The sequence below is a fragment of the Oncorhynchus mykiss genome, chromosome 16 (genome assembly GCF_057628025.1).
Source record: "Oncorhynchus mykiss isolate SJ-2025 chromosome 16, ASM5762802v1, whole genome shotgun sequence".
NCBI lineage: Eukaryota > Metazoa > Chordata > Actinopteri > Salmoniformes > Salmonidae > Oncorhynchus > Oncorhynchus mykiss.
In genome coordinates, this window is record NC_143037.1 from 24447092 (window position 1) to 24460030 (window position 12939).

Genomic DNA, 12939 nt, shown 5'->3' on the forward strand with positions numbered 1-12939 from the left:
AAGCATACAAATTCCTGTGAAGATTGGTACAAGTCTCGAGCTCTCTGGAACATGGAAGCACTATTTGTATTTGAAAGAAAATCAGATAGGCATAAGCATGTCCAGGAGAACTTAATTATCCATTTTAAATGAAAGAGGAGAAACGTCTGGTCTCCGCTAAAGCACTATTTTTTATCATTTTTTATTTTATAACTGCGATAACAGGTCTTTTCTCCTGTCAATAGCCTTAGGAATTGTAATATTTATACGGTAGTAATGTATCTAGCCTAAATGTGTCCAGCCTAAATGTGTCTAGCCTAAATGTGTAAAGACCCCTTTACCTTTTCCACATTTTCTTATGTTACAGCCTTATTCTAAAATTGATTAAATAAATATTTTTCCTCTTCAATCTACAAACAACGCCCCATAATCACAAAGCAAAAACAGGTTTTTCGAAATGTTTACTAATTTATTAAACATTTTAAACAGAAGTACCTTATTTACATAAGTAAATAAGCAAACTGAGCAATCAGGGGAGAATGGCCTTGGTCAGGGAGGTGGTCACACTGAAGGAGCTCCAGAGTTCCTCTGTGGAGATGGAAGAACCTTTCAGAAGGACAACCATCTCTGCAGCACTCCACCAATCAGGCATTTATGGTAGAGTGGCCAGACAGAAGTCACTCCTTAGTAAAAGTCACATGACAGCCCGCTTGAAGTTTGCCAAAAGCCACCTAAAGACTCGCAGACCATGAGAAACAAGATTCTCTGTTCTGATGAAACCAAGATTGAACTCTTTGGCCTGAATGCCAAGCGTCACTTCTGGAGGAAACCTGTTACCATCCCTTTGGTGAAGCATGGTGGTGGCAGCATCATACCGTGGGGATGTTTTTCAGCGGCAGGGACTGGGAGACTCGTCAGAATCAAGGGAAAGATGAACGGTGCAGATTAATGAGAGATCCTTGATGAAAACCTGCTCCAGAGCGTTCACCTTCTAACCTTGAGTGACTTGAACCAGATTGAACATCTGGAGAAACCTGAAAATAGCTGTGCAGTGACGCTCCCCATTCAGCCTGACAGAGCTTGAGAGGACCTCAGAGAAGAATGGGAGAAACTCCCCAAAATACAGGTATGCCAAGATTGTAGTGTCATACCCAAGAAGACTCGAGGCTGTAATCGCTGCCAAAGGTGCTTCAACCAAATACTGAGTAAAGGGTCTGAATACTTATGTAAATGTTATATTTCAGCTTTTTATTTTTAATGACTTTGCTAACACTTCTTAAATCCTGTTTTTGGTTTGTCATTATGAGGTATTGTGTGTAGATTGATGGGGGGGGGATAAAACATTGTAATCAATTTTAGAATAAAGCTGTAACATAACAAAATGTGGAAAAAGTCAAGGAGTCTGAATACTTTCCAAATGCACTGTATGTTTGGGCTTCCTGCGGTCAATTTGCAGTCTACAAATGATTTGTAATTAAGTTTCGGCTCCCTGACAATACACTCAACAGAAAATCGTCCCGAGGCTGAATCTAGTTGATGATCTCTAATTCAGGCTATGTTTGACACATGATATCATGTTGTAATCAATTCCACACCCTTTCCAATTTCTCAGGGACAGTGTTCTCGTTCCTGTTGGAGAGCGACACTTTCCATGTGAAACTCTCTGCTAAAATCCAGACGCCCATTTCCGCTATGACCGTGTGCTTGCGGTTCTTCTCTGAGGTTGGCAGAGGCCAGTCCATTGTCTCACTGGCAGGCCCGTCATGATAAGGATTTGCTGTTGTTCAAACCATATGTGAGGGGAGCATACTGAGTGCACATCAAAGAAGCTGGACTGGATTTCTTGAGGTTGCCAGATAATAAGAATGAATGGAACTCCATCTGCTGGACCTGGGACTCTTACACTGGTCTGACCCAACTCTGGATAAATGGGAAGTGAAGTACATGGAAGTTTGTTACTTCGGACATTTCCATAACTGGAAAGCCAAGTATTATTTTAGGTTAAGAGCAATACACATATGGGGTGGTGCTTTCATAGATTACAGTCCTTTGTGGGGGACCTGGCCAATGTCCACTTATGGGATAGTGTCCTCCCTCCTTGACAAATCCGATTTTTATGTGAAGGGGAATTCCTTCACTCCTGGAAATATTCTAAACTGGAAAGCATTAGAGTACATAACTGAGGGGAACATGTTCAAGGAGAAGAGTGACTTTGATAATGTTGCCTGAACACTAGCATGATTTTTTATCTGTCTTTCAATGTGTGTGATAACTGTTTCAGCTGTTTCAACATTATTATATGCTATAATACGATTTTCTTGCTTCCTGAGTATTTACTGAATACACTCTTCTAATTAGAAAATGTAATATTCCCCTGATGCAAATCAAATCAAAGTTTATTGGTCGCATGCACAGATTTGCAGATGTTATCGCAGGTGCGGCGAAACGCTTGTGTTTCTAGATCCAACAGTGCAGTAATACCTAGTAACACAAAACAATACACACATAATCCAAAAAGTAAAAATAAAGAAATTAATAAATATCAGAATGAGCAAACTCAAGAGTCAAGGATATATATATTCCAAAGCATTATGGAGTGCCATGGAGCAGTTTAGTTACCATACAGCAGATGGCAGTGGTGAGCCATCCCACCACCCAAGTAGTATTTGGATAAGGTTACGTGACTTGCGTTTGTATGATGAAGGCAGTCGAGTGGATTGCGCCATGTTGTCATCAGTGGAGGCTCCTCAGAGGAGGACGGGGAGGACCATCCTCCTCACTGAAATCATAAAAGTATAATTTAAAACATTTCAAAGTTATCCTTTTTAGATAAAACTATACTAAATATAATCATGCCACCAAATAATTGATTAAAACACACAATTTGCAAAGGTCTACAGTAGCCTCAACAGCACTCTGTAGGGTAGCTGAAGGACAGCTAGCTTCCATCCTCCTCTGGGTACATTGACTTCAATGCAAAACCTAGGAGGCTCATGGTTCTCACTCACTTCCATAGACTTACACAGTAATTATGATAACTTCCGAGGAAGTCCTCCAACCTATCAAAGCTCTTGCAGCATTAACTGACATGTTGTGCACCCAATCAAAGGATCAGAAAATGAATATAGTAATGAAAGCAGCTTGCTAGCACTGCAGGGCATAAAATGTAGTGAATAGTTGACTCAAAGAGAGAGAAAAATAATAATTTAACAATTTTGAACTAATTAATTTACTCCAAAATGAATGAGAAGCAAGAGAGAACTATATATAGAGATTGTCATTTTTTTTTTCACTTTCAGTTTCAATTACTTAGCTAGTAATGCAGCTAGCTCGTTTGGCCTACTGAAACACCCTGCTCAAGCAGAGGGATGCTATGTTAGCTAGCTGGCTATGACTATCCATCACAACCCTGAAACTCTTCCAAGTCAAGGTAAGCTTTTGTTTTTACTAATTTATTGCCACCTGGCCCGCCGATGTAACTGCTTGCTGATTGTACACTAATGTTAATGCATGATTGTAGCGGGTTTACTAGCGCATTAGTTATATCAGCTATGTTGACTAGGACGTTACTTTAGCTAATATGGTGACAACGATGTAGGTTGTGGCTTGGAAAGGATTTTTAGCCTGGTCACATACAGCTGATGTGTTGTGCATTGAATATTCCACAAGCGAAGGGAAAGGGGGAGAGGACGAGAGCGCAAAGATGCGAGAACGAGTACAACTTGCCTGTGTGTTCACACGTGATCAGGGGTGTATTCATTCCGCCTATTCTGTTGAAAAACATTTCTTAAACGGAAGTAAATTGAACAAAACAGGGATAAACATGAATTTGTCCAATAGAAACTCTCGTCTGTAACTGTTGGACTAATGATTACATCCAATATCAGCTAGATGCAGGCAAGAGTGCGCAAGGCGCTATTGAATGTGTGCATGTGTCACTGTCTGTGTCCTCAAATTTGTCTCTCGACCTGTGTGTACCGACATTGTAAACTTTCATTCATATGCTTCCATTGAACCTCATGATGGGTATATGGAAAATGTGTGTATCATGTAGTACCCTAAATCTATTGCTGTTACATTGAACTGGGTGAATGGAATATGAATGACAGTCATCCAATATGCTGTAATAGAAATAAGGCTATGCTCATTAAAAAAAATTGTCCTCCCTCATCTTGAATGGCACTGACCGGCACTGGTTGTCATATGCGTGTCAATGAACGTAACACATAGTGACAAAGAGGGTCATTATAATAATACATATTTCTTGTACATTTTTGTAATATTTGTACATTTCAAAGTTTAAAAAAAAATCCATAATGGAAAGTCAATTAGTGCAAGCAAGCAGCGCAAATGTTGGGATGCCTAGCACACTTCACAGTGAAGGTTACCACCTGGCCAGTCCTTTTTCAAGTACTCTTATTAAAAAGTACTCTTATTAAAAAGTACTCTTATTAGTCCTTTGTCAAATATCATTCTGCATTTTTGACAATTGACTATGTACAGTAATAAAGGAATAACACGTAGGCTATGTGTTACAGATACCATTATCCTGTGTGTGTCCTGTGTTCTTTTCTCTCCTTCTCCCCTCACAGGTGAAAATCATCACTCCCCAATCAGTCACCAATCCAATCATCAATCAGAAGACACACCTCCTCCTGTTTCCTACCCTATCACAGTTCCTTTCCCTTGGTTTAAAAACCCCATCAGTTGTTTGCTCTACAGCTCAATCTCTCTGTAAATGCCATGTCTGTAGGTCACGCTCTCTTTTTGGTTATGGTGTTTGTTTGTTGCTGGTGGGAAAAGGGGGAAACCAAGACAAGTCGCCCATGGGCATACACTACCCGTAGGTGAACTTTGTTAAATACACTAGTTAGAACTGGGTGGACCACCCACTGTATTTTTGGTTAGTTAGTTAGCTGTTGTTAAAGTACTAGCCAGTCTAGCTTAGGGGTGTTTTTGTATACTTATTGTTTCTTTCCTTGGGTCCAGACTCAGCCCCTTTTCCTGCTCCCCCCATTACCGTGTGTTTTCAAATAAACCTTGAGTTTGACGGTAGATTTCAGTTGTTCTGGTTATTTCGTTCACACTTTTACTTTGTCACTATTAGAATTGCATGAGTTATGTTACTGGTCTCATTACCATCCCCCCCTAGACTGTCGGGCCAAAAGGGATTCGTAACACTATATAATATTTGAGGAAAACTTATTTGCGCAAAGCACATGCATGTGCGCAAAAGATGAGCAGACCCATGCAGTAGTTTGACTTTTGTCAAGGACACTTGAAAACATGTTCGGTCACAACAGGCGAAACATTGGCCATGATTTCAGGTTTTATGTTACGCTACTTATTGCACAGATATACACTGAGTGTACAAAAGATTAGGAACACCTTCCTAATATTGAGTTGCGCCCCCTTTAGCACTCAGAACGGCCTCATTTCGGGGGGGGGGGGGTTATGGATCTGCAAGCTGACTAAAGCATTCGACAGGGATGCTGGCCCATGCTGACTTCAATGCTTCCTATAGTTTTGTCAAGCTGGCTGGATGTCCTTTGGGTGGTGGACCTTTCTTGATACACATGGGAAACAGTTGAGCATGAAGAACTCACACACTGAAACATGTGCGCCAGGCACCTACTACCATGACATGGCACACATACACAATCCATGTCTAAATTGTCTCAAGGTTATAATATCCTTCTTTAACCTGTCTCCTCCCCTTCAGCTACACTGATTGAAGTGGATTTAACAGATAACATCAATAAGGGACCATAGCTTTCACCTGGTCAGTCTATCTATGTCATGGAAAGAGCAGGTGTTCCTAATGTTTTGTACACCCGGTGTACAGTTGCAGGGGTGCAACTTTCACTGGGGACGGTGGGGCTCCACCCACATTCTGAAATTGTCCTGCTCAGTTTAATCAATGGAATGTGATACAAAACGAGGAAACGGTGTGCTTTATGACCATGCAGACGCCACCGAGCGGTCGGGTAGGCTGTTTGGAGTGTTTATCCGACTGGATTCAAAAGTGTAAACACTTCTAAAAACCAAAGTTGCGCCCCTGAATAGGGGACATGAGGAGTAGGTTACCAATATGGCGGACGGTGGCTTTCGAACAAATTGTCTCATCAAGTTATTTAAAATAAATGACAAATTATATTATAATTATCTTGATATTTAAGATGACATGTTTGTATGAAATATAATCCTATATTCTTACAATAAGTCTTTTTTTTTTTAGATCAATTACCAGACTAGGAGTTATAGGCCTATAAGGAGCGGGAGTAGAGAACCTAGACACAGCTGTTTGGAATCAAAGCTTGACACGGTAACATGAGATCAACTGATCTGCTGGTTTATTCTTGTGGGTTTTTAGTTGCAGGGAAGTGGTTTCAACACGCTGGTGCATGAACACCAGCGTAAATACAGAGCTGCATGTGGTTCTGCCTGGTAGTTGCAATTGGCCAGCAAAGTCATTCATCTTCTGTTTACACAACGACCTTGTGCACACAGACACACTGGAAAAATGTCAATAAAGACATCTTGCTTTTTCGGTTTCATTCTCCTCTGAAAATAACACTTTACACAATTTCAGAGGTCATCTGCATACAAACGCTAAATGAAAGACAGACAAACATTTATCAGAAATGATTGAAACTTTATTGCACTATTCTTTTCTATGAATTGAATACTCAGGAACATAAAAATATGGGATATCGATTCGTAACAGAGCTTTTAAAGTGAAAGCTGCTATGAACATGCAAATGACGATGACAGTAATCATAATACATTTTAACACATTAGCAATACCTGGTACAAATGTATTGCTTTTGGTTCACTAACAGTTATAGTCACTTATCTCCTTGAACACCCCTCCCCCAGTAGTGAACTCCAATGCTTTCCAGTTGAGAATATTTCCTGGAGTAAAGTTTTTCCCTTGCATATACAATTTGATTTGGCAAGGAGAGATGACACTGTCCCAGAAGTGTACATCAGTAACATCCCCCACAAAGGATTGTGATGCTACAAAACTTCCACCATAACTGCCTTGGTTTTGACCTAAGATTATACTTGGTTTTCCATTTATAGGGCCATTTGGCTTAAGAATCTTCGATGCACTTCGTCTCCCATTCGCCCACATCTGGGTGAGACCAGTTTTAGAGTCCCAGGTGCCACACAAAGAGATCCATGCATTTCTATTTTCTGGCAAACCGCTGATAGTAACAGAATTTCCTCTGATATTCAGTTTATACCCACCCTTTGATTGCATACACAGATTGATATCTTTGGAATCAGAGGGGGTTGCTAGAGAAAAAAGGGACTGGTCTCGGTGTTCCTCAGTGAAGAACCTCTGACACATGGTCATAGCAGTAACAGGCTTTGAGACGTTGCCAGAGAGTTTTACAAACGAGTTGCTTGTCTCGACTGGGATGATTAACTTTTTCCCTGAGAGATCTGTATGGGTTAAAAATGAGAGAAGGCGAAAAGCTCACCAACAGAAATGTAACAGAAATCAACTTGACCTAGTATGTCTTGATGTCCAGTATGATGAAAATATAGAGCTTTTTTTTGTTATTTCACCACAGATTAGTTTAACAATATTTGCAATGCAACATGATCGGAAGAGAAGTTGCGGACACTCAGTGACAGCAAATATTTGCACAGTTAAGTCCATGTAGGGCCAGATCTACTACATGGTTAAAATTACAAGTGAAAACTTGAGAGATCATTCACCTTGATGTTCAGCATAACAACCATAGATCAGAAACAGCAGAACCAGCAGCTTCTCCATCCACTTTAGTACACTGTAAAAAGAGAACAAAAGGTACTGAAAGTATGGCATCTGCTGCCTGTTAAACCTGCCTTCAAGAACCAACCATGCTTTGTACACAAAAAAAACAGTGCTAAAGGTTGCCGATCTGCATAATCAATTGAAAAACGATTATATTTTAGTAAAGTCATTCAAATTACCTTTCCATGTCTTCTTGTTTAAAAGACTTGATTAGGCAAATGTCCAGGATACCAGTTTTACTCGAGCTCTCTTCCGCGTCTTTCTCTTTTACTGTAAAAGTCATAGACTTTTAAAGGGGAAGGGGTGGATCTTTTATGAACCAATGGTGAAGAGCGTCAGATAAATACACTCTCCTCCTCTGGTTGCCATGTTTTACCAGTGAGTGTAAGTGGGTCATTCAAATCAAAGCTGCAGGTCATTCATCTTTGCACACAGTATATTCCGAGACACAAACTCCGTACCCTCTCTACAGAGAAACAACTAGAACCTATTAGAAGCTTTGTCAATCCCACTGACACAGAAAATGGTGACAGTAGCCTTCTTCAGGGCTATGTCCGAATTACTCTTATTTTACTCTTACTTTTGGTCATGTAGTGTAATTGTATGTGGACACCTGCTCGTCAAATATATCATTCCAAAATCATGGGCATTACTATGGAGTTGGTCCCCCCTTGGCTGCCGTAACAGCCTCCACTCTTCTGGGAAGTCTTTCCAGTAGATGTTTGAACATTGGAAGCAAGTCCCTGCAGGATTCCGCCACAAAAGCATTAGTGAGGTCGAGGTGATGTTGGGTGATTAGGCCTGGCATACAGTCTGCATTCCAATTAATCTCAAAGGTGTTCGATGGGTTGAGGTCAGGGCTCTATGCAGGCCAGTCAAGTTCTTCCACACCAATCTCGACAAACCATTTCTGTATGGACCTCGCTTTGTGCACGGGTGAATTGTCATGCTGAAACAAGAAAGGGCCTTCCCCAAACTGTTGCCACAAAGTTGGAATCAAAGAATTGTCTAGAATGTAATTGTATGCTGTAGCGTTAAGATTTCCCTCCACTGGAACGAAGGGGCCTAGCCCGAACCATGAAAAACAGCCCCAGACCATTATTCCTCCTACACTAAACTTTACAGTTGGCACTATGCAATCGGGCAAAAAAAAGACAGATCTGATTTTGGACAGCAAAAAATCATTCTGATCCAGATTAAGAATTTAAAAAAACTGGGCCCAGGATATTGGTCAAAAGAAGCCGTGCATTTATCCACATTTGAGTATAATAACCTAAGGTTACAGTACTTGTGTCAGAGCACAGAGGTTACGTAAGTAACCTTAATAAGTTATCTTTTAAATATTTGTTTTGGTCTCTCACTATGAGGATATAGCCAACTCCCATAGCACTCGTATACTCTCCAAAGCTAGGTAGTCTAGACGGAATCACCCCTCAGTGAACCTGACATTGAGATCTGAATGCACCAACGAGGGCGCAGTGACAACCAGTCGGTAGAACCTCATGAAGGTAGATGAACAGAGATGTCCTTGAACATTGCCCATGACGCCACCATACCTCTAATGGAGTGAGCTCTCAAGCCCTCCGAGGGTGATAAACTTTGCTTTTATACGCCAGTATAATAGCCTCCACAATCCCCAAGAGATTATGGACGTACTTTGATTTATTAGGATCCCCATTAGCCGAAGCCAATGGTGACAGCTAGTCTTACTGGCTATATGTAAAGTGGTCGTTTATTACACATCTCATTTACATGCTTTCCAGCGGTCTGAACGGCGGCTGTGAAATGGCCTCAAGCACAATAGATAGCACCCTTCCTTGCCTTGCTCTGCCAAGGGTCTCTCGCTCTTTGAGTGTTCCCTGGGTTATCAGCCCCCGCTCTTCCCTGAGCAAGAGGAAGAGGTCGGCATACCTTCGGCCCAGATGTTTGTCCATCGCTGTTGTCGTTCCTGGAAGAGAGCCCGGTCGGCTCTTCTCAAGACCACCCTGTACTCCCTGTTCACCCACGACTGCGTGGCCACGCACGCCTCCAACTCAATCATCAAGTTTGTGGACGACACAACAGTGGTAGGCTTGATTACCAACAACGACGAGACGGCCTACAGGGAGGAGGTGAGGGCCCTCGGAGTGTGGTGTCAGGAAAATAACCTCACACTCAACGTCAACAAAACTAAGGAGATGATTGTAGACTTCAGGAAACAGCAGAGGGAACACCCCCCTATCCACATCGATGGAACAGCAGTGGAGAGGGTAGTAAGTTTTAAGTTCCTCGGCGTACACATCACAGACGAACTGAATTGGTCCACCCACACAGACAGCATCGTGAAGAAGGCGCAGCAGTGCCTCTTCAACCTCAGGAGGCTGAAGAAATTCGGCTTGTCACCAAAAGCACTCACAAACTTCTACAGATGCACAATCGAGAGCATCCTGTCGGGCTGTATCACCGCCTGGTACGGCAACTGCTCCGCCCACAACCGTAAGGCTCTCCAGAGGGTTGTGAGGTCCGCACAACGCATCACCGGGGGCAAACTACCTGCCCTCCAGGACACCTACACCACCCGATGTCACAGGAAGGCCATAAAGATCATCAAGGACAACAACCACCCGAGCCACTGCCTGTTCACCCCGCTATCATCCAGAAGGCGAGGTCAGTACAGGTGCATCAAAGCTGGGACCGAGAGACTGAAAAACAGCTTCTATCTCAAGGCCATCAGACTGTTAAACAGCCACCACTAACATTGAGTGGCTGCTGCCAACACACTGACTCAACTCCAGCCACTTTAATAATGGGAATTGATGTAAAATATATCACTAGCCACTTTAAACAATGCTACTTAATATAATGTTTACATACCCTACATTATTCATCTCATATGTCTACGTATATACTGTACTCGATACCATCTACTGCATCTTGCCTATGCCGTTCTGTACCATCACTCATTCACATATCTTTATGTACATATTCTTTATCCCTTTACACTTGTGTGTATAAGGTAGTAGTTTTGGAATTGTTAGTTAGATTACTCGTTGGTTATTACTGCATTGTCGGAACTAGAAGCACAACCATTTCGCTACATTCGCATTAACATCTGCTAACCATGTGTATGTGACAAATAAAATTTGATTTGATTTGATGCCTGTATAGCCGCCCGACAGGTGCCCCACTCTCCATCAAAGCATTTCGGGGGAGGTAAGCAATGTTTCCGGGATACCGGGGTTGGCGAGAAGGCGGCGCTGCCAACAAGCAGGTTACTGAGGGCCTGGTTGGTTACCATCGTGATAGGTTGCCTAACAGACAACCCGCGGATTTGCTCCAGCAATGTGTTCAACGCTCGGTCATGGCATTCGTCCAAGGTCTGGAACCCTTACATGAGACCACGAAGCAACTCCTCCTGCCTTCCAATGGTGGCTCCTTGGGAGGAGATGGCAATGCAGAGCTTTTCCGCGTCTGCAGGGTCAGTCATGGCCAGTTCGTACTATCAAGTTTCGGGGAAGACCCAGATGCAGACAGTGTCGAAGTAATAAAAGCGTATTAGTAGAACGGGGCAGGCAAAACGACAGGTCAAGGGCAGGCAGAGGTCAGTAATCCAGATCAGAGTCCAAAAGGTACAGAACAACAGGCAGTCTTAGGGTCAGGGCAGGCAGAGACCAATAATCCAGTGTGGTGTGACAAGGTAGACAACGGCAGGCAGGCTCAGGGTCAGGACAGGCAGAATGTTAAAAAACAGGAAAACTAGAAAACAGGAACTATAAACAGACAGGAGCAAGGTGAAATGCTGGTAGGCTTGAAGAACAAAACGTACTGGCAACAAACAGAGAACACAGGTATAAATACACTGGGGATAATGGGGAAGATGGGCGACACCTGGAGGGGGGTGGAGACAAGCACAAAGACAGGTGAAACAGATCAAGGTGTGACAGGATGGAGATAAAAGACATGAGTAAAAGAGTAAAAGAGTAAAAAGTAATGATAATGAGGTTGATCAAACAATGTTATGTCCCTTATTCTTCAATAGAAGTAGATGGCAAGACCGCTCAGACGCCGCTTGTGAAGTTGACAAAGCAAAATACAGATCAATTCCCTTTGTTGGATTCAAAATTTTGAACATTGAAATATTAAATAAATGATAGGAAAGAAGAGTAGAATCAAAGGTCTCTGTAGAAAGCCAGAAGACTTTGGAATGTGTTTTATGGAAAAGAGGAGAGCAACGTGTTGATATAGGGAAGACAGTTGGATATCTGTGGATTAGGTGAAGGAGGGGTTGAGGTCAGGAGGTAAGGGTTGAGGTCAGGAGGTGTGGACAGATTCCCTTAAGGGAGTAATAAGGGTTTGGTATCCTGTTACCCTCTTTCTGTTGAACCATAAGATGTAAGGATTGGAGAGAAGGCGTGTCTTAAGTAAGATGTATATAACTGTGATGGAGAGAAATGTCTGAATTACAGCTGTACAGAACTTTTGGGAATAATTAAACTTGGTTAAAGCTTCTCTAGTGTCCGTGGGTTATTTACTCTGAAAAATAAGAACCTTCACCTTGAACCCATGGAGCCATGCCTGCTGTTGCAGATTTCCACTTCCACTTACTGACCTTATATACATGGAGTTCTACAAGACAACATCCAATGGAGAAAGGGGAACTGTCTACCAATGAACAATGACAAAAGAGATGTCCACCGCCAACCTAGTGGATCAAAGCCAAAACACAGGACAAACAACCACAGACCTGTTAATATCCTGGCTGTAGCCATCTGGCCTTCCGAACTCAGAAACAACTGAGTCCCCATGAGCAATAATCAAGCAAAAATTGAAGCCAGATCGAAACTAAACAGTAGTTGATACATTTTTCAGTTATCATAGTGGCCTGCTGAAAGTGTCACTCCTGGAAAGGAGCTTTCTAGATTTAATACATGAGGGTGATGGAGAGAGTACCTGCAGCCCCAGTGTGTCTCATACAGGTGGTGGAACAGGAAACAACAATACATTGGACTTCAACTGAAAACACCATGTGCGCCTCACAAAAGAACTCATCCAACATCAAAGGGCCAATGTCCAGTTTGACATCGCAAAGAAAGTCAGGACCATTGGAGAGCAGACAGACATTGGAGAGCAGACAGACCTCATATTTGATAAAGACAGACTTCATCAGCATTTAAACTTGGGAGGTTCTACCC

The 12939-nt window shown here is 42.3% G+C and overlaps 1 protein-coding gene, 1 long non-coding RNA gene and 1 pseudogene across 2 annotated transcripts; 2 read left to right on the forward strand and 1 right to left on the reverse strand.

The window, feature by feature from the left end:
- Positions 1-1467: 1467 nt before the first annotated feature.
- On the forward strand, positions 1468-2292 carry LOC110491695 (serum amyloid P-component-like; annotated as a pseudogene).
- Positions 2293-3086: 794 nt separating this feature from the next.
- On the forward strand, positions 3087-5034 carry LOC149976612 (uncharacterized). Its single transcript, XR_016487186.1, has 2 exons — positions 3087-3409; positions 4572-5034. It is a non-coding gene; the product is annotated as an uncharacterized LOC149976612 (long non-coding RNA).
- A 1276-nt stretch (positions 5035-6310) lies between these two features.
- On the reverse strand, positions 6311-8082 carry LOC110491696 (C-reactive protein). The gene is made up of 3 exons (XM_021565334.3): positions 7948-8082; positions 7711-7781; positions 6311-7431 (listed from the first exon to the last, which is right to left on the reverse strand). Exons 1-3 carry the CDS (start codon positions 8049-8051, stop codon positions 6815-6817), a joined length of 792 nt encoding a protein of 263 aa, XP_021421009.3. The 5' UTR covers positions 8052-8082; the 3' UTR covers positions 6311-6814.
- Positions 8083-12939: the final 4857 nt, after the last annotated feature.

Coding starts and splice junctions, on each gene's coding strand:
- LOC110491696 (XM_021565334.3), bottom strand. CDS start 8,051: ATGACTTTTACAGTAAAAGAGAAAGACGCGGAAGAGAGCTCGAGTAAA. Junction 7,782..7,947: donor AAACAAGAAGACATGGAAAG/GTAATTTGAATG, acceptor CTCTTTTTACAG/TGTACTAAAGTGGATGGAGA. Junction 7,432..7,710: donor TTGTTATGCTGAACATCAAG/GTGAATGATCTC, acceptor TAACCCATACAG/ATCTCTCAGGGAAAAAGTTA.